General features: G+C 44.2%; 1 protein-coding gene across 9 annotated transcripts in view; it reads right to left on the bottom strand.

The window, feature by feature from the left end:
* Positions 1 to 2,251: 2,251 nt before the first annotated feature.
* The window catches only part of LOC127007263 (uncharacterized), a 104,851-nt gene continuing 89,413 nt past the window's right edge, over positions 2,252 to 17,689 (bottom strand). For all 9 annotated transcript variants that reach the window (XM_050878010.1, XM_050878009.1, XM_050878011.1 and 6 more), the window contains exons 5-6: positions 6,778 to 6,894; positions 2,252 to 2,532 (exon numbers count right to left, since the gene is read on the bottom strand). In XM_050878010.1, the coding sequence (XP_050733967.1) occupies positions 2,260 to 2,532; positions 6,778 to 6,894 (390 nt within the window). In that variant the 3' untranslated portion in view covers positions 2,252 to 2,259. The remainder of the gene's footprint in view (positions 2,533 to 6,777; positions 6,895 to 17,689) is intronic.

Here is a 17,689-nt window from a genome sequence, read left to right as displayed (position 1 = left end):
TTTCTTCCTCTGTACATTATGACATTATTTTAGCCCCCCACCACTATGTATATATATATATGCTCTTGCCTTAAATTATCATTATTATAGGTATTATTTTTTTATTAGTACTATAAACACGGATATAAGATTTAGGGACATATAGTGCTTTTGTGTGTGTGTGTGTGTGTGTGTGTGTGTGTGTGTGTGTGTGTGTAACGGGAAACTTCTGTCTGTCTATCTGTCTGTTCCGTGTCTGTCTGTGTGTCGCGATAAGGCGGGGGCGGGGCGGAGAAGGGGGTGGGGGCGGAGTGAAGGGGGCAGTGGGGGGCTTTTTTTGTTGGAAGTGATGACATCTTGGACAGGTTTTATAATGGACTCTCTCTCTCTCTCTCTCTCGTCTGATAGTCCTTGCTTAAAATTATTTCCTCGTTAAATTGGATGCTGAATTAATAGGATTTTTATGTATTTACCTGTGTGTGTGTGTGTGTGTGTGTGTGTGTGTGTGTGTGTGTGTGTGTGTGTGTGTGTGTGTGTGTGTGTTGTTGTTGTTGTTGTTGTTGTTGTTGATGAGGTTAGCGTTTTTTGTTTTTGTTTTTTATCTTAAGTAAATTTCTTTAATCTCGCGAAGCGGTTCATTCGTTTGTTCAAGAAGCTGTTTAATTTTTTTTCCAATAATTTACTTTCGCTTTTTCTTTTCTTTTTTCCTCCTACTCTCTCACATTTTATCTCTACACTTTTCACGTTCCATTTTGCACCTGCTTCTGTTCTCTCTCTCTCTCTCTCTCTCTCTCTCTCTCTCACACACATTTTTATTTAGTTTTCTCCCTTTATTTGCCTCCATGAATTTCCCTTTTATTTTACAAGGCTGCGTGTGTGTGTGTGTGTGTGTGTGTGTGTGTGTGTGTGTGTGTGTGTGTGTGTGTGTGTGTTGATTTATTTACTTGAGTTATTAATCCATGGTTTCGTGTTTTCCTGTCTGACTGTCTGTTAACGGCATTGAGTTTTTAATAAACCATGTTTGCGCAGTCTCTCTCTCTCTCTCTCTCTCTCTCTCTCTCTCTCTCTCTCTCTCTCTCTCTCTCTCTCTCTCTCTCTCTCTCTCTCTCTCATATATTTTTATCATTATTTTACTATTTGCGTTTCCTGTTCTTTAATCGATCTTTTTTGTTGTTTCCTTCTGTTTGAACAAGTCTTGCATTCGTCTATAATTTTTTTTTAATGAGATTGAGTGTTGCCCGTGTGGACTTTCTCGAGACAATGTTGATTCAAGAATATATATTTTTTCACGGTCCAAACGCTTATGTTATTATTTATCATGTTGTTTCTTCGGTATTTGTAGTGTTCTGTCCGGATGATCGTTGTGTTTATTTTCTCCTCAGTTGTTGTTTTTATGCCAATTGTGTTTACGAGCCTTGCGTGAGGAAGACAAATAAAGAGAAAAAAGGAGGCACCAGTGTGAAAAAATAAGCCTCTTTTTTTCATCATAAGTTTTAATATGTTTTTTGGGAGAATTTCTGCTTTTCTCCTCGTGGGATTTAATTTTCACTATTACAGAAGGGCCTTTTCCTGCAATATTCTTCCTCCTCCTCCTCCTCCTGCTTTTTCTCATCCTATTTTTCTTACACCACCTCCTCCTCCTCCTCCTCTTTCTGCTTTTCCTCATCCTATTTTTCTTACACCTGCTCCTCCTCCTCCTCCTCCTCCTCCTCGTTCTCCTCCTTTTTCTGCTCTTCCTCAGCATATTTTTCTTACACCTCCTCTTCCTCCTCCTCCTCCTCCTTCTCCTCTTCCTCCTCTTTCCGCTCTTCCTCAGCCTATTTTTCTTCCTCCTCCTCCTCCTCCTCTGTTTTCTTTACCGTTTACTAACATGGAATTCCGTTCTTTAATAATTTTTACACACATTTTTTTTAGTTTTCCTTCCTTTTTGTTTTGCCTCTTTGTCCCTCTTTAGTGTTTTTAGGCCAAACTTTCTCTGATGTCTAATTTTGTCTCTTTTTTTTCTTTCCGCTTTGTTTAACTTTTTTTCTCTTCTAATTTATTTCTGGCTATACTGTCGCTGTCTTTCATCGGCTATTGTTTGTTGTGTCTGTTGTTGTAATGGAATCTACAGTTTTGTTTAATCTTTTTACTCCTAGAATTTGCTCTCTCTCTCTCTCTCTCTCTCTCTCTCTCTCTCTCTCTCTCTCTCTCTCTCTCTCTCTCTCTCTCTCTCTCTCTCTCTCTCTCTCTCTCTCTCTCTCTCTCTCTCTCTCTCTCTCTCTCTCTCTTCCTCGCCCTTCAAGACATGATATCGTAGGCGGTCTCCTCGAGGGTCTGTAGCCAGTTGAAGATCATCATGTTCCTCTCGTACTTGGTGAGCGGCCTTCCGCGGTCCCGCTCCACGTCCTTCGCTGTCAGGCTCAAATTCTTCCCCTTGTCGCCGCTCCCTGAAGCCTGGGTGCTGGGGACGGCCGCGGCAGGAAGCTCCACCTCCTTCTTGATTATCCTGAAGACGTCCTGGGCTGACTGCTGGCGAGGCGGCACTACCAGGGTCACGCCGCCCCCGTCGATCTGCTCAGGGAAGGAGACGAAGACGAGGGAGTTAAAGGATGTCTTGGGCTAGCACCGTTGACAGATTATCGTACTCAGAGCCTCGTATATACCGGTTTCTGGCCCATTACTGTTGCCAAAAAGCACCAATAATTAACCATTTAAACGATAACCATGTATGAAGGCAGTTATTTGGGTGGTGAAAGCAGTTTTTGGGTCTGAAATCGCCAAACATAGGCAGAGTACGACAATCTGGCAACCTTGGGCTATAGGCAAAGGACAAAGAGTAGGCTAAAGAACAGGAGTGTGGAGATAATAGACAAATGATAAGACTAGGAATACAGGATCACGGAAGGCAAAGAAAAAAAGGGATTAGAAGATTTATGAGTTTAGAGAAAGAACAGTGGATTAGCGGCGAAAGGCAAATGTGTTAAGCAGAGAAGAGTGCATTAAGACACCACTCCACCCGAAATTGACCTCTCTTTTGGCTACTCTTTACTTTTATCTTTTATAGGAGCGGCGAGTAGTGGGCTTTTTTTTTTGCACTCTTTCTATTGCCCTTGAGCCGTGTCCTCTGATGTAATAAAAGACGAGGATAGGAGTAAAACGATGATAGGGAAGGAGACAAAGAATAAGTGATTGGGGTATTTAGCAAAGCACAGTACGGCTTATTGGAGGTGTTAAGCAAAGAACGAGAGACTTGGGGTAAGAGATGGAGGGGATTATGCTTAGAGAGAGGATCAAGGCGTATAAACAGAAGCATTAAGGAGAAATAAGTGAATAACGGAAAAGGTATAATTATTTGGACAAGATTACCCTTCCTTCTTACCCCATCTCTCTCCTTCCTTCCTTCCTTCCTTTCCTTTTTTCCTTCCTCCTTTTCCTCCATTTTACCCTTTTTTTCCCTCTGTCTAGCTCCTCTCTTCTCCCCACCTCCTCTTCCTTTCCTTCCTTCTCGTCTTCCTTCCTTCCTTTCTTCCTTCCTTCCTTCCTTCCTTTCCTTTTTTCCTTCCTCCTTTTCCTTCATTCTACCCTTATTTTTCTCTGTCTTCTCCCTCTCTTCTCCCCCACCTCCTCTCTCCTTCCTTCCTTCCTTCCTTCCTTTCCTTTTTTCCTTCCTCCTTTTCCTCCATTCTACCCTTATTTTTCTCTGTCTAGTTCCTCCCTTCTCCCCCACCTCCTTTCCCTTTCCTTCCTTCCTTTCTTCCTTCCTTCCTTCCTTTCCTTTTTCCCTTTCCTCCATTCCATCCTTATTTTCCTCTGTCTAGTCCCTCTCTTCTCCCTACCGCCCCACCTCCTCTCCTTTCCCTCCCCTCCCCCTCTCCCTCCTTCTCCCCTTTTCTTCTCTCCCCCTTTCCCTTTCATCCTTTTTACCTCCCTCCCTCTCTCCCTCCAATTGGCCTTTGAACGTGTAGTGGAGAGGGGCAATTTTAGGGCAGTAAGTGGAGCCAATTCCGTTAGGTGGAGGCGCCGGTGGGTGGACCTCAACGCCTCTTCCTCCTGTTTAAACACTCCACTCCTCTCCTCCACGTTATTACTCCTCCCTCCACCTCTTTCTTTTCCTCCTCTTCCTCCTTGTCCTCGTTCTCCTCCTCCTTTTCTCTCCGTTTTTCTTATTCTCTCGTTTGTTCTTGTCCTTTCCCTTCTCCTCCTCCTTCTCCTCCTCTTTTTCCGTCTCTTCTTCCTCCTCTTGGTTTTTGTTCTCTCGTTTTTCTTTCTCTTTTATCTCCTTTTCCTCGTCTTTATCCGTGTCTACATCCTCCCTGTCTCCCTTTTCCTTACCTTTATCCGTGTCTACATCCTCCCTGTCTCCCTTTTCCTTACCTCTCTTATCGTTTATTGGTCTTCCTCCTCCTCTTCCTCCTCCTCCTCCTCCTCCTCCTCCTCCTCCTCCTCCTCCTCTTCCTCCTCCTCTTTACACTCTAGCATCACGTAATTCTCCTTCAGGAAAGAATATTAAGAGTAATTTCGAGTCACATTTCCGCTTCTTTATCCCTCTATGACATGATTTAGCGGGAGTGTTCATTTTTTTTAACATGATACAGTTCCCTCATATTCTTTCTCTCTCCACTGCGCTTTGTTCCTTTCTCTTGTTCTTCCTCGCCTATTCTTTCCCGTATATATCGTCCCTTTCCTGAGTAGACCTTCCCTTTTTGTTGTGGTAGCGGTAGTGGTGGTGGTGGTGGTAGCAGTAGTAGTAGTAGTAGTAGTAGTAGTAGCAAGTCGTTTAATTTCTACGCCTTTTCTCTTTCTTTATATATCTCTCTCTCACCTAATTCTTTTCTCTAGTTTTCTTTCTATGTCATTGTTCTTTGTTTTTTTCCCTCTTCATTTATACACATTGCGTCCTGTACCTACATTTTTTCTCCTCCTTATACTTCTCTATACAGTACATCTCTATTTTCTATTCTTATCTGCCATTGCGTCTTCCCCTTTCCATAACATTCACCTTCTCTCGTATTTTTCATTCCCACTTCCTTAGTACATCGCTCCTTCCTCTCCTGGTTCTTCCCTTTCCGTATTTTACCTTTCCCTTCCTTCTCCTTCTCAGTATACGTTCCTCCTCGCTTCATCCTCTCTCCTATTCTTCATTCTCACTCTTCCTTTAAGCCGATTTCACAGTCCAACACAGTGTTTTCGTAACAGCCCGAACCAAACTAGAGAATCCCATACAATCCAAAATGGTGAGGTCTTCGATGCCACACTAAATGCACAAGACTTTTCCTGTATAGTTTCATCAAATTTGTGAACTTAAATATAAACACCAGACACTATACAAGGAAATTTCAAAGGCTCTGGTATTGGTTTGGGAGCTTACTAACCCATCATGGGGAACTGTGAAACTGGCCCTTTGTCTTGTCACTAATTCTCCTTCTCGCTGTGTCCTTTTCTTTATCGTCAATCTCTCCTCCTGTCCTCCAGATATCTTCCCTTACAACAGCATCCTCCCTTTGCTCTCAGGTCTCTTCATCTCGCCTCTGCTTCCTTTAAAACAGCATCATCACGCCTCCTTTCTCTATATCTTCAGTCTCTCCTCCTGTCCTCCAGATATCCTCCAACAGCATCCTCCCTTTTCTCTCAGGTCTCTTCATCTCGCCTCTACTTCCTTTAAAACAGCATCATCACGCCTCCTTTTTCTATCATCATCTCGGGGACGTTTGGTATCCATCTCTCTCTCGCTCCTCCTACCCCACAAAAAAACACCTTCATTAATCAAGACACCTCTCCTCCCGAAATTGACCTCTCTTTTGGCCACTTAATACTTTTGTCTTTGTGTGAGCGGCGATTAGTGGGCTTTTTTTTAAACTTTTTTTTTTTTGCCCTTGAGCTGTAAAAAAAAACAATCTGTCTCTTTTCTCCCCACGATTCATCTTTTTTTTTTTTGTCACAACACATCCTCTCTCTTTTTCTTCTCTATATACTCCCTCCGGTCCTTTCTGTATCCTTAATTAACCCTTCTTCTCCCTGTCCTCTAAATACTTCCAAATATTTTACCTCGTTTTCTCTTCACATATCTTCTCACCCCACCCCCTCTCCCTTTCCTTCCTTCTCATCTTCCTTCCTTCAATTTTTCCTCCCTCCCTTTCCTCCATTCCACCCTTATTTTCTTCTGTCTAGTCCCTCTCACTCTTTTTTCTTCCCTCCCTCCCTCCCTCTCTCCGGCCTACACACGAACTCTCCTAAAAACATCATCCTTTCCTTTTCTCTCCATTTCCTCACCACGGCCCATTTCTTCTCGTCCGAACACCTTTTAATCACATCCCTCACACCTTCCTTCCCCTTTCTTTTCAATCAAGGGTATAAACATGAAGAAGTGGAGGAAAGGGAGAGACAACTGGAGTGCGTAGTTGAATCGTGTTGGGTCGTTAACTGTTCTGATCTGGGAATTGTTAGTCGGGCACCTTTCTTCTCATTTTCTTTCATCAAGGATATAGCCAGAAGAAAGAGTGGGTTAATGAGGAAGGCACAGCAGGAGGAAGAAGAGGAAAGAGAAAAGGCGGGTGCAGTTGTATGGCTCGTAATTGGGTTTGAGGTGAGAATTCCTTATCGGGCCCAGCGTTGCCAGATTGTCGTACTCAGCCTCTTATTTTACCAACTTCCGACCCAAAAACTGTCTCCTGGGCCACAATAACTAGATTCATTTGTATTTATCGTTAAAATAGTTAATTAGTGATGTTTCTTGGCAATAGTTAGACGTCAAAAAACGGTAAATACTATGCTCTGAGTACGATAACCTGGGAACGTTGATTCGGGCCCTGGACTCACCTTGACACCGCCCTGGCCTGCTCCTCCCACGCTCTCCAGGTCAAGCTCGGACTGGGAGAACCGCTGAAGGGCCTTGTAGGTGGTGACGAGGCGCCGCTTGATGTAGTTCTGGCGCACCTGTGAGGAAGGGACGGGCAGGTGATCAGTGAAAAAGGAAAGTGTGATGAGAGAGTATTAGTGAAGGAAGGAGGAGAAAAAAGAAGAGTATGTGGTTATAGAAGAGGAAAGAAAGGTGTGATAGAGGAGAGAAGGTGGAAATAGGTTAAAAGGAGGAGAAATGTATGTTATAAAAAGGCAGGTGGAAAGTAGAAGGCTAAGAATGGAGGAGAAAAAAGAACAACAGCAAATATTATGGAAAAGGAGAAAGAAAGTAAGGAAGAAAGGATAAAGTAAAGATAGCGAGAGTAAATAAAACGAAAAAAAAACAGAGGAGGAGGAAGATGTGAAGGAGGAATAAAGTGAAAAGAGAGAGAGAGAGAGAGAGAGAGAGAGAGAGAGAGAGAGAGAGAGAGAGAGAGAGAGAGAGAGAGAGAGAGAGAGAGACTGACAGCTATGGAGATGGATGAGCGGAGGAATAGGTAAGTAGATAAGAAAATTGATTTATAGGTAGGCAGATAAGTTGATAGACTGACAGACAGGTAGAGTGAAGATAATCATAAGGACAGATGGATAGGTAAATGAACACATACATACATACATACATACATACAAGCAAATTTCCCAAACACACACACACACACACACACACACACACACACACACACACACACACACACACACACACACACACTTAAAACACGTGCCTCTTCTTATATTTTTTAAAACGACTGGAGGTTTTTGAAAATTATCTTCATGCACGAAAAAAAATAAAGGATTTTGACTAAATGTGAGTGAGTGTTTGCACGGACGAGAGAGAGAGAGAGAGAGAGAGAGAGAGAGAGAGAATGAAAAATATTAAGCGCAAAAGTCCACAGTAAATTATGGCGGTCCAAGTTGGTGGTGGTAATGGTGATGATGGTGATGATGGTGGTGATTGTGGTGACTGAGATTGTGGTGATAGTGGTGTTAGTAGTAAGGTAGGGCTGATGGTAATGTTGCTGTTGTTGTTTTTGTTGTTGTTGGTAGCGGTGGTGATGGCGGTAAAGATTTTTTGCTTGTCTGTCATCTTTTTCATGTCTAGTATTTTTTCTCTTAGTTCAGTCACAAACGGTATTTTTAATTTAGATTATTAATAACCTCATGCGAACATACGTATATACATTAACATTAGTGTAAAAATTAGTCATCATCTTTATCAAGTCTAGTTTTTGCTTTCATGGTTCAGTCAAAAACGTTTATTTATTCAGATTATTAATTAAGGGTGTTTGGTGATAGTGGTGATGACTGTGGTGGTAATGGTGATGGCTGTGGTGGTGATGGGGACGGATGCTGTGGTGGTTGCGGTGGTGGTAGTGGTGGTGATAGTGATGGCTGTGGGGGTGATGGGGACGGAGGCTGTGGTGGTGGTGGTGGTGGTGATAGTGATGGCTGTGGGGGTGATGGGGACGGAGGCTGTGGTAGTAGTGGTGGTGGTGGTGGTGGTGATGGCTGTGGGGGTGATGGGGACGGAGGCTGTGGTGGCAGGGGTGGTGGTTGTGGTGGTGATAGTGATGGCTGTGGTGGTGATGGGGACGGATGCTGTGGTGGTTGCGGTGGTGATGGTGGTGATAGTGATGGCTGTGGGGGTGATGGGGACGGAGGCTGTGGTGGTAGTGGTGGTGGTGGTGATAGTGATGGCTGTGGGGGTGATGGGGACGGAGGCTGTGGTGGTGGTGGTGGTGGTGATAGTGATGGCTGTGGGGGTGATGGGGACGGAGGCTGTGGTGGTGGTGGTGGTGATAGTGATGGCTGTGGGGGTGATGGGGACGGAGGCTGTGGTAGTAGTGGTGGTGGTGGTGGTGGTGATGATAGTTGTAATAGGGCAGCGTTGGCGGTGAAAACGAGCCGGCATCACAAGCTGTAACGCTCTTGCTTCAAAAACGGCCTAAAAATATGACGAGATAAAAACCTAAACGCGGACAACCCAATTTTTTTTATACTTTTTTAGGAGAGCCGTGCATGATGATTCTTGGCTAACACACACACACACACACACACACACACACACACACACACACTTCGGTAACCACGGATTCTGAAGCGAAACAAACATCCTTTTATTCCTATTTTTTGTTTTTTTTCTCCGTGTGTTCGTTGTGTTTTCATCTTTGGGTTCCAGATCTTGAGTTGTGACGTTTTTCATTTCTCTTCTGAAGGCGATGTGTCTGCTGTTTGACGTGTGTGTGTGTGTGTGTGTGTGTGTGTGTGTGTGTGTGTGTGTGTGTGTGTGTGTGTGTGACAGTTTTCCATTTCCCAGTAAGTCAACGTTTCAGTATGTCGCTTTACTGATAGAGGCGTGTTTTTTTTCTTCTCGCCTTTCATGTTCTCTTTGATCTAACGAGGTAAAGTTAGGGCTGATGGGCGTTACGTGCGTTTGCTGCAGTTTTATGTTCCTTAAAGTTTATGTTGTCAATAGTTTAGCTCTTGTTTGATTTTGTTTGTTCGACACTTTGAAGCCGGTCATGTTGTGGACGTGCAAGTTGTTTGGTTAGATGAGTCATATTCTCATATTTATTGGCAAAGGTAAAGTTTCCTCTCCTTCCATATGTTTGGCGGCACCTGGAAATGCGTCTTTTTGGTTCACGTGAGACTATTTGAACGTGATTGAAAGCCTCCAGAAGTCAGAGATCAGCTTTTCTAGGCCTCCTTAACTGGTCTGTGGCTGTTTATCATTCGGTGTTTGATAATTAAATACGCTTGGTTGGCTGCCGTTAATTAATAGATGTACACGAACGTTATCTCCACGCTAACGAGTATAGGCATAATTACGGTACGTCCTGAATATGTATAATTATGTTCGAGATGAAAGGATTGTGACTACCGGAGGCGAGACACGTTTGCTAATTAAGTAAAAATAAATGAAACATGACGCGTGTGACGAAATGACTTTGAGTGTGTGTGTGTGTGTGTGTGTGTGTGTGTGTGTGTGTGTGTGTGTGTTAAGTGTTGCGTCGTGGGCTTAGTGTTGCGTGATGGCTGTGTCCTTCCGTCTAGTGTTGCCTCGCCGTGAGTTGTGTTGACAGGCAGACCAGCAAACACCCTCCCGGCCATCATCTCCCTCCCTCTCCCTTCCCCTCCTCCATTATCTCCCCTCCTTTCCCCTTCCTTCCTTCCTTCTTTCCTTCCTTCTCTTCCCGCTTCTCCTCTCTACACCCTCCCCGCCTTCCCCTCCCTCCCTCTCCCTTCCCCTCCTCCATTATGTTCCCTCCTTTCCCCTTCCTTCCTTCCGTCTTTCCTTCCTTCTCTTCCCGCTTCTCCTCTCGACACCCTCACCGCCTTCCCCTCCCTCCCTCTCCCTTATTTTCCTTCCTCCCTTCTTCACTCTTACTCTTCCTCCCTCCCTTTCTCTCTAATCCGTCACAGTCTCCCTCTCTTCCCCTCCTCTCTTATCTCCCTTCCTTTCCCCTTCCTTCCTTCATTCTTTCCTTCCTTCTCTTCCCGCTTCTTCTCTCTACGCCCTCACCGCCTTCCCCTCCCTCCCACTCCCTTATCTCCCTTCCTCCCTTCTTCTCTCCTACTCCTCCTCTCTCCCCTTTCTAATCCGTCACAGCCTCCCTCTCTCTTCCCCTCTCTTCCCCTCCTCCCTTATCTCCCTTTCCCCTTCCTTCCTTCTCGTCTTCCTTCCCGCTCCTCCTATCAATTCTTATGACCTTCCTCTCCCTCCTTCTCCCTCCCAGTCCCTTATCTCCCTTCTTTTCCCCTTCTCACTCTCCCTCCCCGTCCCTTCCTGTCCCTTATCTCCCTTCTTTTCCCCTTCTCCCTCACCCTCCCCGTCCCTTCCTGTCCCTTATCTCCCTTCTTTTCCCTTTCTCCCTCTCTGTTAACCTCCTTCCTTATCCTACTTCCTTTCTCCTTTTCTCCTTCTCTGCTTCCTTCCCTTCTCTCGACACTTCACGGCCTCCCTTCCCTCCTCTCCTCTCCTGTCTCGCCTCCTTTCCTCTTTTCTCGCTTCGTTTATTTATTCCCTCTTATCCCTCTTGATCTTCTTATTCTCTTTCTCTATCCTTATCCTCTCTCCTTATCCTCAGTGCCACTCGACTTATTTTGCTTTCGTTTTAGGCCTACCTGCTTTACGGTTGTTCCTTTTTTTTTCCTCTTCTTTATTTCCGTACTCTACGATTACCTTCCTCTTCCTCCTCCTCTTACTCTCTTCCTCCTTTTTTTTCCTTCCTTCCGTCATCTCCATTTTTTTCTTTACTCCATATGCAGTTTTTTTTTTTTTTTTTTACAGTAGAGGAAGCAGTTCAAGGGCAAACAACAACAACAAAAAAAGAAGAAAATAATGGAAAAAAAAAGCTCGCTACTCATTTCTCCTACAAAGAGTCAAGAGGAGTGGCCGAAAGCTAGGTCAATTTCACTCCTCTACTCTTTCTTCCTCTACCTCGCTTCTCTTCTCATCCATCTCCCTCCACTCCATCATTCTATGCACCAGTTCTTCCATCACTCCTCTTTACTCCACTTCCTCTCTCTCCTCTGCTCTTCCACCTCCCTCCTCTTGGTCCTCTCAATTTCACACACGCTTCGCTTCGTTTTCCTCTTTCCCTGCTCTCTCTTCCACACCAACGCCTCCCTTCCTCTCCCTTCCACCAGCCTCCCACTCCCCTTCCCTTCTTTCTCCCTCTCCACTCGCCCTTTCCACCAGCCTCCCCCTCCACTGTCCCTTCTCCCTCCCCACCCATCCTCGTCCTTGTCTCTCTTTGTGCTTGGAGGTATAAACATTATCCTGCCCATCAAGCTTTGCCACATAATGTTTGCCGTAGTTCCCCATGGTAATAGTGCAGGAAAGACCCCCCTCCCTCCTTTCCCACTCCCCCTCCTACCCTTCCCTCCCCACTCCCCCTCATTCCCCGGCAGCACCTACTACGGCCACAGGATTAACACGGCTAGCTTTCTGGGAGGCACTGTAGGAGGGAGGAATGGAGAAATAAAGGAAAACTGTAGAAAGAAGGGTAGGATAGGAGGAAAGGATTGAGGGTTCGATGCAGCCAGTGGGTTAAGATTCGACCCTGTTTTTGAGGTATTGGCTTAAGGATGACAGGAGGGATGAAGGGATTGAGGGAGGAAGGATTGTTGTGAAAGGAAGGAAGGATGAAGAAAGGAAGGCAAAAAAGGAGAGAGAGAGAGAGAGAGAGAGAGAGAGAGAGAGAGAGAGAGAGAGAGAGAGAGAGAAGTAAGGAGGGATACAGAGAACCAGGGATGAAAGAAGGGAAGGAAGGGAGGGAGAAAAGGAAGGAGAGACATAGAAAAGCAGGGAAGGAGAGAGAGGGGAGGATAATGGAGGATAAAGAGATGGAGGAAGACAGAGAAGATGAAAAGAACGAAGAGGGGAAGGAAGGAAGGGATGGACAGACCGAGGGAGGAGAATAGAGAGAAGGAGGAAGGAAGGGGAGAAGGAAGGAAGGAAAGGTGATTCATTCCCTCCGTCGGAAGAGTGAGTGTTTTTTTTCTTTCCTTTTCTTTTTTATTTTTAGCTAGCGAAGAATATGTATGAAAGACGATGCAAGAACGGAGTGTGACGGATGAGTGTCGTGATGGAACGTGAGAGAGAGAGAGAGAGAGAGAGAGAGAGAGAGAGAGCAATTGATTCGTAAAAGAGAGAAAGAAAAGGAAGTAGGAAAACAGGGAAGGAAGGGGAGGAGGGAGGGAAGAAATAAAAGGATAGAGAGGAAGAGAAATTAAAGGAGGAAATTAAATATCTAATCCAGAGAGAGAGAGAGAATAATGGGCTTCTTTGTCATATTAATGAACATATTTTTCAAGCGTCATTGTGAGACCCCACAAGTGATTTTATTTCCCTCCCTCTCTTTATACTTTCCATCATTTTTGCTTCTTTCTCCTGATTCTCTTTCTCCATCTAATTCTCCTCCTCGATATTCTCCTTTCTCTTTTAATTCCTGTTTTTTTTTTCTTCCCGCTTCTCTTTCCTCCTCTTGTTTTCTGTTCGTTTTGTTTTGTTTTCTTTTTGCTCTTGTTTTTTTGCGACTTGTGGTGTGTGAAGGATGGTTGTGTTGAATGTGATGGTCTCTCTCTCTCTCTCTCTCTCTCTCTCTCTCTCTCTCTCTCTCTCTCTCTCTCTCTCTCTCTCTCTCTCTCTCTCTCTCTCTCTCTCTCTGTGTGTGTGTGTGTGTGTGTGTGTGTGTGTTTGTTTCGATTGTAGTGTTTAACGTTTTTTTTTCGCGTGACTGATTGCTTTACTTCCGTGTTGTGGTCACGAGGCGGCCTTGGATCCCTCGTGCGTGTGTGTGTGTGTGTGTGTGTGTGTGTGTGTGTGTGTGTAACTTTATAATATCTGCATCAGAACGTTTTAATTATACTCTCTCTCTCTCTCTCTCTCTCTCTCTCTCTCTCTCTCTCTCTCTCTCTCTCTCTCTCTCTGCTGACTCACGTGTCCACCCGCCTTTTTTTCCCCTCCGTCCTTCCCTGCGTCCTTCATCCTGTCTTTCCCTTCACCTCCAATGTTTTTCCTGCTCTGTCTTCTCCTCCGCTAACTTTTTCCTGCTCGCGTCTTCCCCAGTTCAACCTGTCTTCACTTCTACTTTCACTTCCTCCTCTTTTCCTCATTTATTTTTCCTTTCATCCTTTTTTTCCGTACCTTCATTCCTTGTCAAGCTTCCTACCTTCCTTCCTTCCTTCCATTTTTTTCCCTCCTTATCTCCTGTTCTTTCAGTTGTCTCCTCTCCTTTTCTCTCTCTTTCTCTTTTTATGATCTATTTATTGCGTCTTCCTCCTCGTCATCGTCAGCCTCCACTTCCTATTTTTCTTTGTATTGCTCTTGTACTTGTTTTCTTATTCTTGTTCTTCGTGTTCTTGTTCTACTTTCTCTCCCATCCTTTCCTCAGTTTCACCTCTCCTTTCTTCACTCCTCTCCCTCTTCTTCCTTATATCCGCCCTTTTTGTCCCTCGCCTCCTCCCTTCATCATCCTGTGGTCATCCTCCTTCCCTCTTTTTTCTATTTTTTCTCCTTTCTTCCTTTTTATATTCGTCCTATTCTTCTCGTGTTACTTCTTTCCTCTTATTTTCCTATATTCCCTTCTCTACCTACTTCCATTCCATCTTCGTTCCATTTCACTCGTCATTCTCTATTTCCTCTTTTCTTCCTCCTCTGCTTCCCTTCCATCTTTCTTCTTTTCCTCCCTTTGTATATCATCTTTCTTCCCTTCCCTCCACTACTTCCCTACCTAACTTCTTACCTCCATTCCTCAAAACTTCTCAGTGTTATTTTTTTCTTGGTCTAACATCGCTCTTTCCCTCTCCCTCTGTGTGTGAAGTGTGTGTGTGTGTGTGTGTGTGTGTGTGTGTGTGTGTGTGTGTGTGTGTGTGTGATTCCTTTTATTCCTTTTTTTCTCTTTCTCGGAATCTCTCTCCTTGACCTCGACAACGCTACATTCTTCTAATTTTTGCCATACCTTTATTTTCATTGTCTATAGTTTCCCTTCTGTGTGTGTGTGTGTGTGTGTGTGTGTGTGTGTGTGTGTGTGTGTGTGTGTGTGTGTGTGTGTAACCTTCTGGTCTTTCCCTTTTTTTTCTTCGTTTTGTCTTGTCTTGTCTTCTGTTTCTTCTACGTATTTATTCCTTGTGTTTGTGTTTATGCTTTATTTTTCTTCACTGAGTCTTCTTTCTCTCTCTAATTCACGTTTTTCCTCATCCCTTTTCACATTTACGACTTTATTTTCACTGTTATTCCATTTTCTATTGTTATTCTATTATATATTATTGTTATTCTATTATCTATTGTCTATTATCTATTATTATCTATTATCTATTGTTATGCTATTTTTTATTGTTATTCTATGTTCTATTGTTATTCTATTGTTATTCTATTGTTATTCTATTTCTATTGTTATTCTATTGTTATTTTATTCTCTATTGTTATTCTATTGCTATTCTTTTGTTATTCTATTTTCTATTGTTATTCTATTGTTATTAATTTCTATCGATTATTCCCTCATTCCTCTCCTTCTTCAGTCCTCTCCTCTCTCTCTTTCTCCTCAGTTTATAAATACATCTCTCTTTCCTTTTCTCATTCCCCTCCTTCGCGTCATACATCTATCCTTTCCACTCCCTTGCCCTCCTCTCCTTCTCCTCCTCCTCCTCCTCCTCCTTCTCCTCTTCTTCCACTTGTTCTTGTTCTTTTACTCGTTCATGTTTTTCTTCTTCTTCTTCTTCTTCTTCTTTTTTCTTTTTCTTCTTCTTTTTCTTCTTCTTTTTCATCTTCTTTTTCTTCCTCCTCTTCCTCCTCCCCCTCCTCCTACTCATCTCCTTCCATTTCCTGTCCCGTTCCCTCCCTTCATTCACCCTCCTGTCCTCTCCTCTCCTCCTCCCTTTTCATTCTGTCACACATCCACTCCCTCCCTCCCTTTTCTCTCCCTCACTCCATCTCTCCCTTGCAGCAGACACGCCCCTTTAAAAACCTCACTAATGGATGTGCTTCCCCCCCCCCTCCTCCTCCTCCTCCTCCTCCTCCTCCTCGACCATTATCCACACTCACGCCGTTGCCTCCGGAGGATTCATCGCTCACATCCAAAGAAGAGGAAAGGAGAAGGGGAGGGAGGAAGGGAGGGGAAGATGTGAAGGGGAGTGGGAGGGGAAGAGAGAGCGGGAGTGGTTCCTGAGGGGGCTGTCAGAGAATTTAAAGGAAAGGGGAAGGGGAGAGAGGGGTGAGGAGGGGTCGAAGTGAAAGGGGAATTGGATCTCGAAGGGGTTGCAGAAAGGAGGGGAGGGATGAGGGAGGAGAAACGGGGGGAGGGGGATAGGGAAGGAGTGTCAAGCTTTATTAGAGGAGAGAAAGGGAAGGAAAGGTGGAAGAAGGTAAAGGTAAGGGAAGGGAAGGGAAGGGGGAAGAGGAGGAATTTAGAGGATGGAGACAGTAGTGGGGGTCAGATGTAATTATTGGAAGAAGGGAATAGAAAGAAAAGGAAAGAAAGAGAAGGAAAAGGGGAAGGAAAGAACAGAGGAAAGGTAAAGGAAAGGAAGAGAAAACAAGAAAAGGGAAGGGGAAGGGAGTGAAGGGGAAGTGAAGGGGAGTGAAGGGAAGGGAAGTGAAGTGAAAGGAAAGGAAGGGAAGAGAAGGGGAATGAAGGGAGGGGAAGGGAAGTGAAAGGAAGAGAAGGGAAGGGAAGTAAAGTGAAAGGAAAGGAAGGGAAGAGAAGGGGAATGAAGGGAAGAGAAGGGAAGGGAAGTGAAGAGAAGGGAAGGGAAGTGAAGTAAAATGAAATGAAAGGAAGGGAAGAGGAGAGTGAAGTGAAGTGAAGGGAAAGGAAGAGAAGAGAAGAGAAGGGAAGGGAAGTGAAGTGAAGTGAAGGGAAAGGAAGGAAAAGAGAAGGGAAAGACAAGAAAAGAAAAAGTAAACAGGGAAAGGAAAGGAAAGGTGAAATGACCCCCTAGCGGATGTTTGGGATGGTTAATGGGAAGAGGGAAGTAAAGGCAAGGAAAGTTAAGGTAAGGGAAAGGAAGGAAAGGCAAAGAGGGAGGTGGGGGAGGGGGAGGGGGAGGGTGAGGGTAGTGGGTCAACAAGGCAGTGGTCCCATAAGGTTTCTTGGGCGTCGTCTCTCAATTCAAGTCTGGAGTCCATTTTTTATTTAATTTTCCATCTCTCTCTCTCTCTCTCTCTCTCTCTCTCTCTCTCTCTCTCTCTCTCTCTCTCTCTCTCTCTCTCTCTCTCTCTCTCTCCCCACATTTAGTCGTATGGATGTAGATTTTCGTGTTGATAATTTAATTTCGTTCAGTCGATTTCCACAAATTTATCGACGCGCATTTTTTTTCCGCGTGTTTGTTCAATCCAGTTTTCATTTCCGACGCTCGACGACGCGGAAAGTTTGCCAAATTGTGCTGGTGGTGGCAGATGGCGACATGTTATATTTTTTTCCCCCCTCCCTGTATCATTTGATTATTTGAGGTTGATTTGTTTCTGTTTATTTGTACGATTTTGGAATTTACTTAACCTTTACTTTTCTTCTTTAATAACGGACAGGAATTTTGCGAGGTTATGGAAGGCAGTTGGATTTGTTGCAAGAGGAAAGGAAAATATGTTGTTGTTGTTTCCGTTGTTGTTGTTGTTGTTGTTGTTGTTGTTGTGGTACTGTTGATTTCTTTCTTCGACGTTTCTTTGTTCATCTTTATTTTTTTTCCTTTTTCTTTCTCTTTTCGTTTTCATCCTCTGCTCTCATTGTCATCCTCTTTTTCTTCTTCTTCTTCTTCTTCATCTTAATCTTCTTCTTCTTTTTCTTCATCTTCTTCTTCTTCTTCTTCTTCTTCTTCTTCTTCTTCTTCTTCTTCTTTGTCTTCTTCATCTTCATCTTCTTCATCTTCTTCTTCATCTTCATCGTCTTCATCTTCTTCATCTTCATCATCATCATCTCCCTTTTCTTCATCTTTTACTTCTTAGCTCCATTCATCATCTACCTCTTCCTCCCGCTCCTTTCTCTGTTTATCCTCTGTACCGCGTCATCTGTTCTATCTTCTCACCCTCCTCCCTCCCGCATGCTCCTCACCTTCGCCGGAACATGATGCAACAGGCTCAGGAATAACACACGGCGCTTAATAATTCAACACCCGCAGCCTCCTCCTGCCTCACCGCGCTCACTCTCCAGGAATAATGAAAAGTATATGCAGCTGATGTTTGCTCCTCCTCCTCCTCCTACTACTACTACTACTACTACTACTTTCCATCCTGTTTTTTTTCTTCCTCCTCCTCTTCACCCCACTATTGCTACTACTACTACTACTACTACTACTACTACTACTACTACTGCTTCTGCTACCGCCACTGCTGCTT

The sequence above is a fragment of the Eriocheir sinensis genome, chromosome 35 (assembly GCF_024679095.1).
Source record: "Eriocheir sinensis breed Jianghai 21 chromosome 35, ASM2467909v1, whole genome shotgun sequence".
Taxonomy (NCBI): domain Eukaryota; kingdom Metazoa; phylum Arthropoda; class Malacostraca; order Decapoda; family Varunidae; genus Eriocheir; species Eriocheir sinensis.
The sequence above is the reverse complement of the archived record's forward strand: the minus strand, read 5'-3'. Positions and strand labels throughout refer to the sequence as shown.